Consider the following 16,190-nt stretch of genomic DNA (forward strand, 5'->3'; position numbering starts at 1 on the left):
TGCCACAGTTGTCCATATTCCTCCTTGGATTCCGCCCATTGCGAAGCCACAGACACCGAGCTCCGTCTTGCCCAGGCCGGCAGGTTCTCGAAGTCTCGTACCAACCGACAGGCCCAACCAGACACAGGAAGGTTGGACCAATGACAAGAGACGAGCAAAATAAAAGATTGCCGACCAAGTCAACAGCTCGGAAGTACAGTATCGTTCGATAGCAATGAAAAATTAAAATACATGTGCAATCTCGCGAGAACATCATCTACATCCGGAAAACGAATCATCACCATCCGCCGCCTGCAGGAGGCGCTCCCCAGGTTGATGAATTTTGAATCATCGCCGCCCTCTGTGGGTTCATCCCGCCTGGCGGCTGCCCGAACGCCCCAGACGCTGGCGTCTTCTGTCCAAATCCGCTGGGTGTCTGGTAACCGAACGGCGTCGGCGTCGGCATTCCAAATCCGGATACTCCGTTATATACGGCGGGTGTCGCAGCCCCCGCTGCGGCGGGGTTCACTGTCTGTCCACCGTAAGGGTTGGGCGTCCGTCCGACATGACGCATCGACATGTGGCCTGGCGTTGCCATCCCCGATACTGCCGGTGTGCGACCTGGAGTACGCCCGCCGTAGGGTGTGCGACCTCCGCCGGGTCCGCCTAGGCTCTGTGACTCGTGCATCTGTCGCACTTTGAACGCGTTGCATAGCTCCGGAACGCCTGTGGCCGCCGTGTCAAACAGGTAGTATGCCTCTGGTGCGACGCGAACAGGCTGTTCAAACGACTCAGCAAAATGTCCACTGAACTAGACGAGATATACACCAACCCATGTGTGAATGGTCGAGTTCTTGTTCGTGAGGAAGCACAGGCTGAAATGACCGGGCTTCTTCCGGTTCAGACCGAAGCCATATGCGCTCTTCGACGGATTGGCGGCGACAAAGTTCTTAAGGAAAAGATCTAAAAATATGCGAGGCGCAAAAGGCTCACATTCAGATAGCGGTCGATAGATAACGATTCGGGACTCACGCAGCTCGTCTTCCGAGCCAGGCTTGAACTTCTCGAAGGCCATCAATTCCTCCACACGTCGCGCCATGGCCTGGACATGGTTGACGATCAACTCGTCCAAATCCGAGAACTCGTATTTGCCGTCAATGATAAGCTGGCTGCCGATGCTCTGGCCAGTCGGGTCTGCATTCGGCTCGACGACATCTATATAGATTAAATGTCAGAAGGCATCGTGGGCGCTGCGGCGGGCCTGACAATGAGGCGCACCTATGTGTTGGTACAGTTTGTCGTCCACTTTCCACGTGACCGCAAGGTGGTTGTTGCCCTTGGATGATGGCCGAATAACAACGTCACCCCTCTGTTGTGTGTCGAGGTATGCCTCCGCCTGTGACGAATTGAAGTTGTGGAAGTTGGGGTGCTTGATGACCCGGCGCGTCTTGTTGACTTCCGCACGTTTCTTTCGTGCTTGCAGTTCCTTATCCCGCTCATGCTGTGAGTGATTCCATGCCTGGTCATGTTTGACACGCCGGAATTGGCTGTCCCCCGCCTGCACGTCCGTAGGTCGAGACGATAGCTCTACAAGAAAGTGGTCATGTGGCAGATCGAGCTTGACGTCGATGATCACTCCGGGGACTGTTTGTCGCTTCTGCAGAACAGTGTTCAGGTTTTCTGGCTGCTGGTCGGCTGCGTATTGGGAATTGATGACACCTTCAATACCGGAGTCAAGTCGGACTGCGGCGAAGTTATCCTTGACTCGCATGACCTGGACAGAGACGATGAGTCCGACCCGCAACGTCCGCAACGTCTCTCCCGACAGTGTTGTCAACACTTCCCATTCCGTAGGCATGCGTAATGGTTGTCTCACTTCCGCGAACGGTTTGATTAGCTCGGCGCGAATGACATTCAGCGTGTGACGCTTCCTCTCGCCTCCAGACTCCATGAGACTGGACGCGAAATCATCCAAGTTCAACTCGTCAAGCTTCTTGACGTTATCCGCATCCTCGATGATAAGAGCCACAACGTGTGATGGATGCTCGCCATGTACGTCTTCCTCGTCAAGCTCAAGAGCATCTGTAGCCATTTTCCGCGCCAAGTCATAATCCTCGGGGTGGATACGGGTACTGTCGAGGGGGTCTTGCATGTCCAAGTCCTCATGACGATTCTTGACCGCCTTACCAACGGTTTCCTGTGAGATGCGAAGGAAACCGGCTGCGTTCAAGAAAATCTTCGTGGTAAGGAGACCAGCACGGATAAATTGGTCACGGCTCGTGAGGTTGCCACCCTGTACTGCATATCAGAGAGTGAAAACGTGCTTTCAGTTGAGTACATACCATAGCAGCGATTTTCTTGACCAGTACTTGAGCTTTTCGAGGCCCCAGACCACAAATGAATGGCAAGAGGTGCTGATAGTACGAGTCTGTAACAGCACGGTTGACATCAACCCCAACCTTGTTCGTGATGTCAACGAGAACACGCTCGAATGACGACAACAGCTTCTCCTTCGGGATGAGCTGTTGATGATCTTCCTCAAACGACACGGTCGTTATGTCGGATCCGAGTGCGGCGTACTCATTGAGGGGACTCTGAATATAACGCGCTAGACCCACACAGTACTTTGCGATAGATGTGAGAGAAGTGAATTCCTCTGCAGCACGCTTGCTGTGTTGATAGAGGCGAGCAATGTCGTCAAGGACGTAAGTGACAGATATCTTGGAGAATTCACCGCCTGTCTCGTTGCTATCAACGTTCATGCCGTCGCCTGCCTGTGGATAAATTAGCTCCTTGACGCGTAGAGACAACTTTGTTGTGGCCATGGAGAATCCGCTGATAGCAATCACGTCTGGTCGGCGGCGTCTGAGCAGATCAAAGAACTCATCTCGAGATTCGGTATCACTAAGATTGTCGACCTTGGTCTGTTCACGTAGACGACCAGCCTCGTCAAGAAAGACGAGTGTAATGGCATCTTTGTGTGGATCCCCTTTGCCCCATGACATCGCTAGGACCGATGGGGTCTCACCAGGTTCTAAGTCTTCTGTCTTGAATGGCGCTAGGTCGATACGCTGAGGAAATTTGGTATATAAATTACCCATCATGATGAAAATACACACTTACCTCACGTAACGTCTCTCCACATCTCCAAGCCATGATATCCTCAACCTCTTCCCTGAGCCATTCCCGTGTCCATTTGGCGCCGGCAGGAATCAGATGATGATCCAGCGTCTCCGATACGACTCGCATACGTTCAGCATTCCAAGCCTTCGCGGTGTCACTATAGCTATCCGAAGCAAACGCTTCCTCAAGTCGCCGAGCGAATGAAGCTTTGGAATCGTCAGGAAGGAAGACATTAACGGTCACGAGATGTTCTGCTTCAGCCGCAAGGATGTGCAGCCACTGGGAGGATTCAAGCATGTCCGTGACAGATTTCTGATATAGATACTTAAAAGCCTAGGATAGGGAAAGAATAAGAACATGTAACATTCGATGACTAGTTCTGCAACTCACAAAATACGGATGATGCTCGTCAATCTTGTTGATCCCTCGATCGGTAGGAAGCACTGATACTTTGGCGTCAGTCTTGAATTTCTTCCGGATTTCTTGTCGCAGAAGAGGGTCCTTGCCCAGTTCCGTGGCAATAATCATTCGAGCACGTTGGAGCACCTCCGAGGCTGGCTGAGCCTTTGTGGGATCAGGGTCGACAAACTGTTCGGCATAAGCTTCTGGATTTAGATCTTGATCCTCGACAAAATGTGCCGTTTCAGATGAGATGAAGTTCATGACGATTTCATGAGGCTTGATACCGAAACCCTAGTGTTACATGACGGCGTCAACAGAGTGTCGGTATCGTCAATGCCGACCTACCTGTGACAATTTATACACGACACTCTTCTTGGCGACCTCGTACATGGATATCCGACTAGGCATTTTCCGCTTTTTGGTGTCAACGTGTTCTTCATCGTCATGAAAATGCAACTCGAAAGCGCTGTCTTTCTTGTGATCCTTGTACTTCATCCCCATCCACTCGGTTGTATCGTTGATGATTTCTACGTTGTCGATGCTCCGCCGTACCTCGTTCTCGAAATATTCGTCAGCGACGCCCAGCCGAGCATAGAGCGACTCCAAGGATTTCTTGCGTTCAAGCAGAGAACGATATTTTTGTCCAAGAGCATAGACGCGCCAAAGATCATCGAGACTGAGTAAATCGACACGTGTGCGGATGTCGCTTTCGTCGAAATGCGTGATGTAGTCACGTTTATGAGCCCAGATGTAGGGCACCTCGAATTCTTGGATGAAGAGGTACCGGAGAGCGAACGTGATAGCGGTGACAAGGTGCGCTAAAAGTTCGAAGTGTTGACCATCAGACCGGAACCAGTCTCGTTCTTTGCGAGAGAGGCGGGTGACAACCCAAGTCGCTGCTTCGTCTAAATCATCTTCTGTCAATGGCTTATGCATCGACAGTGTTGATGATTGGGATAATGACGACGTCGCGAGTTGCATTCGCTCTGGTATGTCCTGAGCGCGAATGAGATCATCATCTTCGGTTAGAAGACGGGCACGAATTTCAGAAGGTTCGAAAACCTAAGGGTGAGGAGTGAGGAACGTTCAAAGCGTGGGTTTTGAATAAAGTGAACATACGTCCTGATAGTTCATTTCAGGCTTCGGTTGCTCTTCGCGATAGTCTTCATCCTCGTCAACCAATGCCCAATCGTAATCATGACCATCGCCGAAAACTTCGTGGATCTCATCCCACGCGCTGGAAAAAGAGTGTTGAGGTATACCACTATGTCAACGAAGGATGTACTTACTTCGCGTCAATGCCTGTAAGTTCAGGACGAGAGCCGAGAGCTTTCCTACGTTCCTTTTCAAGCCTTCGGCGCTCTCGTCTTCGTTCCTCTCGTTCCTCCTCATCCATACCACCGACGCCCTCCTCCTCGTCATCATAGTCAATGAAATCGTCCAGATCCTCTTCCTCGTCGCGACCTCCAGTTTGGTGTGCGTCGTCCCAGATACGCTGAATATCTTGAACCTGAGGCATCTCCAGGTCATCCCCGTCGAGGTCATCATCCGATGATTCGACAACAGCTTTCCGTTTGGAGGACGATGCTACGGGTGGCGAGTCTCTACCCCTTCGCAAACGAGTTAATTTGTTCTTGTTGCGAGCAAATGTCTCTCCAGTGTTTTCTTCAAGAAGCTCGAGATCGTCTTCTTCTAACCCTTCCTCTTCGTCGCTCTCTTTATAAGAATATCACCCTTGAGCGAAGAAACTAGAGTATGCCCAGGACATAACCCACCTCGTCGGTGACGTCTTTTGCGCCTCTTGCGCCTCCGACGACGCTCTTCCTCGCTGTTGTCTTCTTCTTCCTCCTCCTCCTCGTCTACGATGAACCCTTCTCGGATTCTCCGTTCTTCCTCGGCATCCTCTTCGGGCTCTTCAGAGCTATCGTCAGACGGGGGGTGCTCGGGGTGGGTACCTTCCTCCTGGTCATCAATCTGCATGGGATCCATGATCTTCTGGAGGGCCTCGACGCCGTCTTGTTCGTGAAGGGGAGATGACATGCGGAAAGTCTCCGCGAGTTGCAGTTCTGGGCGGAAGCTCGAGGAGTATCCGAGGACCGAGATCTCACAAGTCAGCCACAACAGGCCACAACGGGTGTCCGCATTCGGTAATCGGTCTTCGTGCCACACTCCGGCGACCACCCCTCACGTTCTGCATCGTTCATTGAAGCTCGCAGGGTGTTCTGATACCATTAATCGCATTAAAAGTGTCGAAGAAACCTATCCATGGTTGAAGGTGCCTCACCGACTTCGATAAGCACCTCTCGAGGGGTTTCTCCATCGCCAGTGGATCTATTTGTTGAGGAACGCGTTGCTAAGCTCGAGTACTGCAACATCACCCACTTTACGAAGGCATCGGTACTCATTTTTACTGCACAGGGAAATCTCTCAGCGTCGAAATGCACTACTGCGAGAAATGTATCATCTATTGCGCCGGCGAGACGATATAGGAAATGTTCTTGTCGCTGCAGATGACGACGACACACATGTCTCTGACTTTCTGGAGAGATTCAACTTAGAGAAACAGTGAGCCTATCCGCTATGATTCATTGGAAGGGCTAGCTAACATGATGCTTAGCCCTGAAACCGGAAGTATCTTAACTATGACAGATGATTTTGTCTCTTCCTTGTCCATGCCTCCTCTTACACATACCCCTCAGGAAGAGTCACAGCGCATTCAAGCTCAAGAGGTTACAAAGTCCTTGTTTATAGAGCATGATTCGCCAATGTCTGAACCTCCTGTGTCTTCCCGTATTTTGAGCGAGCCTCACGACGATCCAGTCGTCGTATGCCAGGACGATGATATGCAGGATCTCGAGTACCCTGCTCTAGCATCAAGCACCCCTATGGATATAGCTGAAGACCCCGCTTCCTCACCAATTGCTGACTCTAACTTTGCCAAGCAATCCAACCCATTAGCATCGCTTGAAGAACATTCACAGGCTGTCCGTCCATCTGAGAATGCGCACATCGATCCCAGGTTCGAGACGATGGACAAAGCTATAGACTTGGCTTCATTAGAAGTCTACCCCTCCCCATTGGCATCTGATGACCCTGACGTTCTAGAGAAGGCCCCTTCACCATCTTATTCTCAACAGCCCTCTCAGTCAACTTTTACAACGGATGACTTCCCAGATACTAGTCAGGCGAAGGGCTTTTTTGACAACGACCGACCGACGGAAGTACAATACAAGAGGTCATCGACTCCTGAAGAGGTGTTCTCGAATTTAACCCGCCTCCGCACCTCTCCTAACCAGGGTTCTCAGGCTACCCTATTTCTCTATCCCGCACATCTTGATATGCCCATCCATGAGCAGTCCATTGCGATCACTGTCATGTCACATCTATCCCCCATGCTTGCGCCACCTGATTTCGACTTCACGTCCAAGGACCAAGATGTGGAACCACCTTCGCCTGTGCAGGTGGCCATACAGTATCGCAATGATTTCCCCTTCACCCGTCATTACACAATCCCTCCTTTGAAGACACTTCCCATAGAATTCCAGCGTAAGGGAAAAATAGGTAAACAACAGAGGAGAAGAGACAAGGATCGAGAACGCGGTGACAAAGGGTCTGAGAAAGATGGGCGAAGAGAGGGCAAGGATGATTGGGCGCCAATAGGCATCAACCGATGGGGGGCTCTTATGCGTGCAAATCCGATTTGGAAAAAAGTGAATCGGGCGACGAAGTGCCTGAGCACGCGTGAGTGGGGGGTAAGTTTAACAGACATAGCAAACTACGCTACGAAGCTGATACGTCATAGGTCATCTTTGCCGAGTTGCGTTATCTCAGAGCACTCGAGCGGGTAGAGCAAATGAAGGACCAAGGTAGATGGAGCTACAGACAGCCAAAGAAGCAGCGTGGCGTGGGTGGTCTATTAAAAACTCACTGGGATCATCTCTTAGAAGAGATGGTACGTTACGTTCGATTCTTACAGCGGCTATCGCACTGACGCAGTCACAGAAATGGATGCGTGTCGACTTTCGCGAAGAACGCAAGTGGAAGATGTCTCTCGTGTGTGAGGTGTCGTTGTCTGTTCACTTGTGGCATCGAGCTGGGAGTAGAGAGGAGAGGAAGGAACTGGGCATCATCGTTGAGTGGAAGAAACCTCCTCTGCTTACCACCGACATTTATGACGACGATGGTGATGATGGAGAGAACGAAGCTACCGACGGAGAGCAGATGCAGGTCGATGATGCTCGACCAGAGCAAGGTGGTATGCTTACCGTCGACTATGCGTCAGACGACAGCGATGAGGAACAAGACCAGGACAAGCAAGACGTCGTCGATGCGTTAGAGACTTCCGCTATGATCAATGAAGCCATTGAGAATGCCTGTCGTGCTCATAGCAGAGGTGAACCGTCTCAAGACCCACCGGATCAGGTCAAACCAAAGCAGGAAGAATTTGAAGATTTTTCGGTCTTGCATGGAGATGATACGCCTATGATCGTGGATTCTCAGCAACCTCAGTCCACCGCCATAGACAAAGAGGCGAACACAACCGGAGGCTCCGATGTCTCTGGTCTCAAGTCGTCCTCGAAGAATCCAGTCCTTCCGAGTAGCTTGCAACCTCCGCTTCCTCCCGTTACCATTCATCACACAGTCTCATCCACGAAAGCTCACTTGAAGTCCGGCGTGTACGCGCCTTTCCGCAGTCAGATTGCCTATCTAGATGACCACACACTTTTCCTTAACATGGACGATTTACATCCCGGAAAGAACCAACCCGGGCTTTCGGAATACTCTACAATGGATGAGATGCCCCCGCCAGCCGATCTGTCTGCAATATTCCCTGACCTCCAACCTTATGGCCTCTTGGATATCGGACCAGCAGCCGAGGGTAGGAAGAAAAGTGAGAAGAGGGACAGAGATGATCCTTATAAGAGAGCCGAGGACACAACTTATTCCAAGTTGACCCCTGTCACCAAATACATGAGGATCAAGCCGACATTGCTAGGGCCGCTTCAGCCATCGAAACATTGGAAGAATGATCAGTGGACCAACTTCGATGAAGGGCCTGTCGTGCCCGACGTGGAAATTCCTCTGCCAAGTATCTTATGGGGTATCACATGCTGTATGTTTTCTCTCTCTCTATTAGAGAGTACTGGAATTTTGATCTAGGTTTATGTAGCTTTATTCGAGGGGAGCAAACCCATTTCCACTTCAGTGACTGACGATTCACCAATACCTGGAACCCCTCAGGATGCACCCAAAAGAGTAGCAGACTTGTACTGGTCGACACAAGACGATTTGCTTTTGAAGCGTCTTGTCGAGAAATATCCAAGGAACTGGGGACTCATTGCCGATTCGTTCAACTCTTCCAGAGCTGCCATATCGACCGAGAAGCGGCTAGATTGGGAGTGCAAGGAACGTTATTACGTTCGCTGGCTTGGGGGCGATCGGGTTAACGCAGGGTCTGCTGTGCCGGAGGGGCCGCCTATGGCCACGCCAGTCCGTCCCCAACCGCAAATGACAACGAGAAAGCGTTTGGCGAGCGTCACAACAGTGGCTACAAGCGCAGCATCCGTGCCTGCGCCGAGTAACGAGGCGAAGAAACGTCGAAGACATGCACTCATGTACGATACTATCCGAAAGGCGATCAAGAAAAAAGAATCAAATATCCAAAAAAATAATGGTCAGTCTTGTATCCGATCATGATTCCATGCATGAAACCAATTCTGCTATATCTTATATAGCAAATACTCGGAAGTCTACTGCAATCCATGATACGCATGGGCAATACAACAAGATGCCTAAATTGAGCCCTGCAGAGCTCAGTCGAATGAAGGCCGAGAAGGAAGGCCAGGAAATGGCTCGAAGAAAGCAGCATGAAGAAGCGATGAGGCAACAAGCGGCCTTGCAACATGCTCAACGAATGGGTGTACAGAACCTTGTAAGTTCCTTTGCCTTTGTTACATTGCCTTCATGTCCACCTCGATGGCTCTAGCAGACGCAGCAGCAACCGCCGAACGGAACTCCTAGGTCTGCAAATGGCGTGCAACATCAAGTCCCTCAAATTCGCAGCCAAGTCAACATCTCACAGCAGCAGCGTTTGCCGGTTCAAATGCCGGGAGCTGCGAATACCCGTATTCCCTCACAACAATTGCTTCATGCTCAAGCTCAGCAGCGAGCGCTCGCTGCAGCTGCAAGCGCAAACCTAGCTGCTGGTGCGATGAACGCCGCCCATCTGTCCCCGCCTTATGCCTCTCGAGCAGCCTCGGCATCTCCTGCCGTTCCACAATTGTCCCCTCCTCGTTCATCTGCAACGCCAAATCCCATTCGGCCGTCATCTGCTCAACAACGTCCAGGGCACCAGGCTTCTCCAAACATGCAGCAACAAGTCACAGCTCGACCAGCCGCCAATATAGCCCAATTTTACCCTCAGATGTCTAACCTTCATAGCCCCCAGTATTCCACAGAGCAGATGGAGCAGGCGTTGCGCCTTCAATCATTGATGGTGAGGAACGGCATTGTGGATGCTCAGAGGGGTGTCACTCAATGAATCAACATAGCAGCAGCAGCGACAGGCAATTATACAGCAGGCTGCTCAGGACGGACAATATCCGCCATAAACTTGATTGTTTTACTCATACATATCCTTTCTTTTTATGAACATTTTCCGTCCGGCTGTGCATCTCGAACCTGCATATGAATGTTATCTTTCACACTAGCGTCTTTTTCGCCTGGAAGCGCCCAAAGTCACGACGTCATAACTCATAACACCCATCTAAACTTGGTGCACTGTTCGCTTCGAACAGTCATGCCATTGTTGGTCTCCTATATTTGTGATCATTTTGTCAAATGATTTCAAAACGTCCATGGCGGCTGGTCGGCGGCGCTGCTCCTCATGGAGCATCGAATTGGTGATGATGATCAGCTCTGGAAGAATATAGCCTGTCAACTTGAAGGAGCTTTAGGATATTACAAGGCGTCATGAAATAGACTGATCTTAACGTACTTGGCAGGCTTTGATGATCACTGCGCCTAGTGCCCAGACATCTACTTTGAACGGGTCACTTGATTCACCTCGTTCTAGTTCCGGAGGGAGTTCTGTTCCTCGTACGCCTTGAATTCGAGGTCGGTCAAGTGGTCCATAGCGTCTGCTCAACTCAAAATCGATGCACGCATAGTGACCTTGATAATCCGTCACAAGGTTCCGCAGCGAAATGTCGAGATGAGCAATTCCGTGGAGGTGCATGAAGGCGATGTGCTATAGCAAGTAAACGGTGAACTTAAGTTGCAACAAATTATTCTAGGATATTTTACCTCAATACAGGAGCGGACAGCCATCAAAAACAGTCTTAAGCAACATGGAGCATCCGGAATAAGCTGAGATGACCACTCCTCCATCACAATAAAGGCCATGTCATGAGCGCGAATCTCTATGAGATCAAGGACAGCTGTAGTGATGTTTCATACCCATGGTCACCAAAGAGAGGTGGATCAACGTACGAATGCAATGATTCATCGTGTTACTTCTCAGCGGGGGCGAGGAAAGAAATCGGGTGACATCCAATTCACGGCTACGGAGATGAACCGCCTTTACCATGATCCTCGTTCCATCCTTAACCCGACGTCCCCGGAAAAGATTGTCATGCTACGAAATACCAATGATCAGTGTTCTCTCTTTGTCGGAGAGCATACGACGTACGAGACCTGGATCCTTGCACAGCGCGGAGTCGTCAGGAAGATTGCATATGCGAGAATATTCTGCGCAATGCTTTGTTCCCTCCTCACCCCAGTACACTTCATAAAAATGCTTCACGTCTCGTACTGTGTCCAGATGAAACCCTCGCTGCTCAATGATTTCGCGGTGGCGCTCCCAATCCGGACATATACGACGGTTCACCTCGTCCTCATCCTCAGAAGAGCTGTTTGACGACGAGTTGGATGCAGTGTCTGTGTCGAAATTGTGGTCGCGGGACATGGCTTCGAGTGGAAGGGCACGATGGAAAGTATGAGGACGGGGCACTGAAGGGCGAGCAATGTACTGAAGCCCTTGTACCTGAAGATGGAAGGGAAACGGCTGCTTCAAAGGGTTAGGGCCGTGGGCGTCCAGGCATTGGGGCTCGTTGAGGTAGGCCAAGGCTACATTCGGTAACAGGCCGCCCTGCTATCAGAACTGACATGGCATCAAGCTGCGGATGTGACAACCGGCGAAGATTTTCGTCGCTACCGAACTTTGAGTCGACATGCCCGCGCGGACCAGAGAACGAGGTTCGAGAACGGAGGACCAGTTTGGTGCACTTGATGTCCGGCCATCGCACAGGCGTTGGGCATGATGACCTGGCAGTCTGCCAGATAAGCAGAAAGGAGGCAAAAAAGTCCACGTCTATGTCGCGTTTGGTCGAAAGTCTCCCAGGGTCAGCCGTGAAATATGGCAGTGTGCGTAATGGAAAGATGGGAAACGCCCAAAGCCTAGACAGAACAAGACCATATTTCGGAAGCTCGATAGAATGTCACCTTCATCTAAGGCGCCACGCAAGTCGCTGGGGGCATAATTTGTTCTCGGAAGAGTTGTCGATTTAAGCTCGGAATAGGGTACGCCAAAATAGACTCAAAAGAGATTGGCATATGTGCGTGAGATCACGTGTACCTCTTTGAGTGTGACGGCAAATCATGGAGGAAGGAACGAAGGCCAAGAAAACAGTTTTTGTGGGCGGTATCGGCGATGATGTCGACGAGGGAGTCCTCTTGGAGACATTTTCAACATTCGGTGAGTAGATAGCATTTTTTCATAGCTTAACTCATTAGAATTCCACGGATAGGTGACGTTATAGAGGTTCAGCTGCCCACTGCTGCGGCAAACCCAACACAGCAGACTGGTATGTTACGCCCCAGCTTCATCCGTATGATCACGACCGCAACTAGCTCTATGACAGAGGCAAAGCACCGGGGATTTGCCTTCGTCACATATGCTTCCGCAGGGGATGCTCAGGATGCAATTGACAATATGGATATGAATGAACTGCGCGGAAGAGTACTAAAGGTGAACGTAGCCCGACCATTGAAGGGCCAAATGCAGCTCACTGGAAGCCATGCTAGTGAGTTCTATCTGACTGGTATAGCAAGCCCGCCGCGTGATCGCCTGACCCTCCCCTTCCAACAGTATGGGAATCCGAGGAGTGGCTCAAACGGTATGCTAAGCCCTTGGCGGAAAGCGGAGGTTTGTTTGCTTTCTTTCACGGAAGGCATAGATTGAACATCATGTGTCTAGGTCTCGTGGCTCGCAAGCAAGAACGCAACGGGTCGGCGCCAGCAGAAGATGCGGAGGAGGCAGATGCCATGGAGGAATGACAACTTGTAATATGCGTGTACTGTAATTCTCTTTCTTGCATTTTCTGTCTATTCTACATTATATCTATACACTACCAAATCAAAGAGACAAAAGGAAGTACAGGGAAGTACGCGCTCGACGGGCATCAATTGTCGAAGCGTCATGCACTCCATCGTACGTCGGAACAGAACATCGTGAAGCACGTAGATAGTATGAGAATCAAGATTGGTATGCGCTCGTTTGGTTGATCTCCGAGGCGTCGAATTGCGCGCGCGCACGCTTGATATCCTCTTGCATGAATAGCAGTTCTTCCATCCTGGCAAGCTTCTTGGCATCCGCTGGTCGAGACAAGGCTCGTCGAATGTCTTCGATTGAGAGGCGCGATTTCTTTGTACCTGAAAGCGCCGTCTGACACTGCATATATCGGCAATGTTGAGAGTGTGATACATAAGTAAGCATTATCGTACTTACCACGTCCGCAATGTACTCGACGAGGATCTCTTCCATCACGTTGACTGTGTCGTTCGCAGGATTGCGATCATCTCCAAAACTGAACATCAAGTTTCTCACTGACCCAGAATACGGGTGAGATGATGATGTGTATGCGATCAGGAAAGGGGCGTACACTCCTTTGTGAACAATCCTTTGACGTTGGACTGCTTCCTGTACCCGCGAGAAGTCGAACTTCCCAGGCTGGCAGAAGAAAAGCTCTCGCGGGGATACGCGGGCTGATAGACGCTGAAAGTCGTTCTGTGTGTAGCAGCCGGGACAGTTGTCTGCGTCTGTGCTGCTACTGAAGGCGTTGCGACTGAGGGACGGGGAGGAGCAGGAACATGTTGCTGATAGTAGCTATAAGAGTATGGCCAGGCTGTAGCACCGTATCCTGTGATAGCAGTGGCGGGATATGCGCCAGCTGCCGAATAGGAATATGTGCCAGGGGTTTGTGTGTATAGTCCGGGGGTGCCAGGATGGTAGGCGCCGTACGGGTACGTGCCTGGAGTCGCAGGTGGTTGGCCGGTTTGAGTATAATATGGCATCGAAGACATGGTCAAAACTGAATGTACAAGGTGTGGTCAATGAGAGTGGTGTGCGCCTTTGAGACTCCTTGAAGCTTGACGCCTACCACGATTCACAAAGAGTGGCAGTCAAAAGCTGTTATGTAATGGAATCTTATCTGTAGTCTAGACTCTACTTGAATCGGCAGCATAGACTTACCAGCTTCACGAGCCACACAGGTGAGTAGGTACAGCGAGGACTGAGAGAGTGCCACACGAAAGTGTATGTAGTACAGTATTGCGGTAACAGGTCGAACACAGAGATATCAGAGCGATCGGAATAGTGGGTATGTGTTGCACTCGCACAAGCCTTGTCAAGAAACTTCGACATCCAGCTCTCTGTTCCCTTCTAACTTTCGTGCGCTCTCCATCAACTCTTTGAGCCTTTGCCATTCCATACTGATGACGTTTGTCCCCTCTAACCAATCCAAGATACTATCGGGGTTTGATAAGTCACTAGGGGGCTTCATGTTGCTTCTGGCGACACGTGTAAAGCCATGTTTGCCATTGGAGATCCGAAGATGATCTACTTCGCGGAGAAGGGCCTGGAAAAGGTGATACTACAACAACGTCAAAATGCCAGCCAGTCGGCCACAAATGGTTGAATATTTGACAACGAACCTCCCAGTGTGAGAACCTGTGGAACGTTTGCGCACGTGCAGCGCAAAATCGACCGAGATGATATTCTTTTTTGGACTTATTATCGTCGGTATAATCGTGGTCATCATTTGAGTCCGAGTCCTCAGAATCCATTTCATCCTCAACTGCCTGCAGGATGCATCAGTTATTTCATATGCATGTATTGTGTCATTCGAAAAGCTACTTGCCTCAAAAGTATACCTATCATAGGGACTGCCGTTCAATCTTCCACACATGGTCGACAGCCTTCCGCTCAATCGACATGCATCGCAATCAGGTACGGCGAAATCTATCATAGTCAATGAAAACTCTGGATGAGTCTCGAGAGCCTTCCGAAAGTGGGGTTTCCAGACGGAAGAGGCGACCAAAGAATCCCGTAAACTACCTAGCTGCCGACGGATGATCTGCACGGGAAGGGAAAAGTATTCATTCTCTGACATGATGGACCAATCCATCAGCACAGCTATCGATAATTAGCAAGGATATACCACACACCTTGAAGTGTTGTCCTGAAGAAGGACTTCCGCCTCCTTTGTGGTAGGACGGCAAGGTGGACAAAAAATTGGCATGCGATCTTGAAGTGGTGAGCAAGATCCTGATGCGATCTCATGCTAAAAGCTGCAGGCAGCTCAGGCGCCGTTTCCTGGCCATCATCTTCAACGATGAAGTCATCCCCATCTGAGGTAGTATTCTCGTCTTCATCTGAAACATCGCTCCCAAATTCTGCAGTGGGTTTAGCGCCCGTAAAAGCGGAAGTTTCATTTCCAACGCCTTCATCGTCGCTATCTTCTGACTCAGTAGATTCTTCTTGCATTGCTATTCCTCGCTTTTTACCTTGTGAATGACAGGTAGGTATCATTGGTTTATACACAACGAATATATATATATAATCTCACGTATCAGCTTCTCTAAATTCTGCTGGTATACTGACATTTTGATCCCAGTTCGCAGTCGAGTATCGATAATAGCTGGGTACGGGCCTCAGATACATTCAGGATAACGTCGACAACTTATACCACTGACCGGCTTCATCAATGTCGTCTAACAATTCATCCGATCCATCTTGAGAAGAAGGCCTAGTTCCTTTGATCAACTTGCGCCTCTTGAGCGGGCTCTCACTGTCAGTGACATCGTGTCTGTGTCGCGCGATTCCCTTGCCTTTCCAATTCGTTGCCGCATCGGAGCTATTGTCATTGTCATGAGTGGCGTCAAGAAGTGTACGAGACTCGATTTTCGAGGCAGGGCGAAATCCAGAAACAATACTCTGCCGCCTAGTTCTCTTTGGCCTACGCGAAGGCTGAGCCTCTTCTTCGTCACTGGAGATCACAATGGGAAGGCAAGGCTCAAGGTGAATAGCATCGACATCGCTGCTGGCGTTTCCTTCGTCCATCTCCTCATACGATTTCACCGATTTTGCTGCTAAGCGCCCCTTTCTCTTGTGTATAGCTGGGGAGCGCTGTGGAGTTGGTTTTCTGGCAGCATCGACGTAAGGGGGCGGTGAAGGGCTTCGCTCTAGAAAACCAGACAGCGTCTGCTGCTTGAGCTTTGGTGGCGAACCGGTATGTCTGTGTCTGGGAGGCATACGCTGGCATACGATTAAGATCTGATTGATGATGTCGTAACGGGCAAGATCAAGTCATGTTTGGTGCATAGAATATTCCCACGATGTAATTGAG

The 16,190-nt window shown here is 50.3% G+C and overlaps 6 protein-coding genes across 6 annotated transcripts; 2 read left to right on the plus strand and 4 right to left on the minus strand.

Moving 5' to 3' along the window:
• Positions 1 to 161: 161 nt before the first annotated feature.
• On the minus strand, positions 162 to 5,544 carry HETIRDRAFT_181242 (transcription elongation factor-like protein; the record flags this gene model as incomplete). Its single annotated transcript, XM_009544396.1, has 11 exons — positions 162 to 757; positions 812 to 942; positions 1,012 to 1,194; positions 1,258 to 2,272; positions 2,322 to 3,050; positions 3,103 to 3,435; positions 3,493 to 3,795; positions 3,850 to 4,566; positions 4,624 to 4,741; positions 4,794 to 5,220; positions 5,280 to 5,544. The coding sequence occupies 11 exons, from the start codon at positions 5,542 to 5,544 to the stop codon at positions 278 to 280; spliced, it is 4,701 nt and encodes a 1,566-aa protein (XP_009542691.1). The 3' UTR covers positions 162 to 277.
• A 725-nt stretch (positions 5,545 to 6,269) lies between these two features.
• On the plus strand, positions 6,270 to 10,115 carry HETIRDRAFT_457537 (uncharacterized protein; the record flags this gene model as incomplete). Its single annotated transcript, XM_009544397.1, has 7 exons — positions 6,270 to 7,256; positions 7,307 to 7,456; positions 7,507 to 8,617; positions 8,675 to 9,178; positions 9,240 to 9,436; positions 9,491 to 10,000; positions 10,056 to 10,115. The coding sequence occupies 7 exons, from the start codon at positions 6,270 to 6,272 to the stop codon at positions 10,113 to 10,115; spliced, it is 3,519 nt and encodes a 1,172-aa protein (XP_009542692.1).
• A 155-nt stretch (positions 10,116 to 10,270) lies between these two features.
• HETIRDRAFT_115052 (uncharacterized protein) lies at positions 10,271 to 11,470 on the minus strand (the record flags this gene model as incomplete). The annotated part of the gene is made up of 5 exons (XM_009544398.1): positions 10,271 to 10,444; positions 10,502 to 10,753; positions 10,810 to 10,943; positions 10,996 to 11,140; positions 11,195 to 11,470. 5 exons carry the CDS (start codon positions 11,468 to 11,470, stop codon positions 10,271 to 10,273), a joined length of 981 nt encoding a protein of 326 aa, XP_009542693.1.
• A 692-nt stretch (positions 11,471 to 12,162) lies between these two features.
• HETIRDRAFT_167901 (uncharacterized protein) lies at positions 12,163 to 12,840 on the plus strand (the record flags this gene model as incomplete). Its single annotated transcript, XM_009544399.1, has 5 exons — positions 12,163 to 12,259; positions 12,312 to 12,368; positions 12,426 to 12,587; positions 12,653 to 12,709; positions 12,761 to 12,840. 5 exons carry the CDS (start codon positions 12,163 to 12,165, stop codon positions 12,838 to 12,840), a joined length of 453 nt encoding a protein of 150 aa, XP_009542694.1.
• A 199-nt stretch (positions 12,841 to 13,039) lies between these two features.
• Positions 13,040 to 13,378, minus strand: HETIRDRAFT_44613 (uncharacterized protein; the record flags this gene model as incomplete). The annotated part of the gene is made up of 2 exons (XM_009543525.1): positions 13,040 to 13,234; positions 13,292 to 13,378. 2 exons carry the CDS (start codon positions 13,376 to 13,378, stop codon positions 13,040 to 13,042), a joined length of 282 nt encoding a protein of 93 aa, XP_009541820.1.
• Positions 13,379 to 14,189: 811 nt separating this feature from the next.
• Positions 14,190 to 15,904, minus strand: HETIRDRAFT_309140 (uncharacterized protein; the record flags this gene model as incomplete). The annotated part of the gene is made up of 6 exons (XM_009544400.1): positions 14,190 to 14,435; positions 14,497 to 14,639; positions 14,729 to 14,947; positions 15,010 to 15,348; positions 15,411 to 15,482; positions 15,538 to 15,904. 6 exons carry the CDS (start codon positions 15,902 to 15,904, stop codon positions 14,190 to 14,192), a joined length of 1,386 nt encoding a protein of 461 aa, XP_009542695.1.
• Between the last annotated feature and the right edge of the window lie 286 nt (positions 15,905 to 16,190).

The sequence above is a fragment of the Heterobasidion irregulare genome (genome assembly GCF_000320585.1).
Source record: "Heterobasidion irregulare TC 32-1 unplaced genomic scaffold scaffold_02, whole genome shotgun sequence".
Lineage (NCBI taxonomy): Eukaryota > Fungi > Basidiomycota > Agaricomycetes > Russulales > Bondarzewiaceae > Heterobasidion > Heterobasidion irregulare.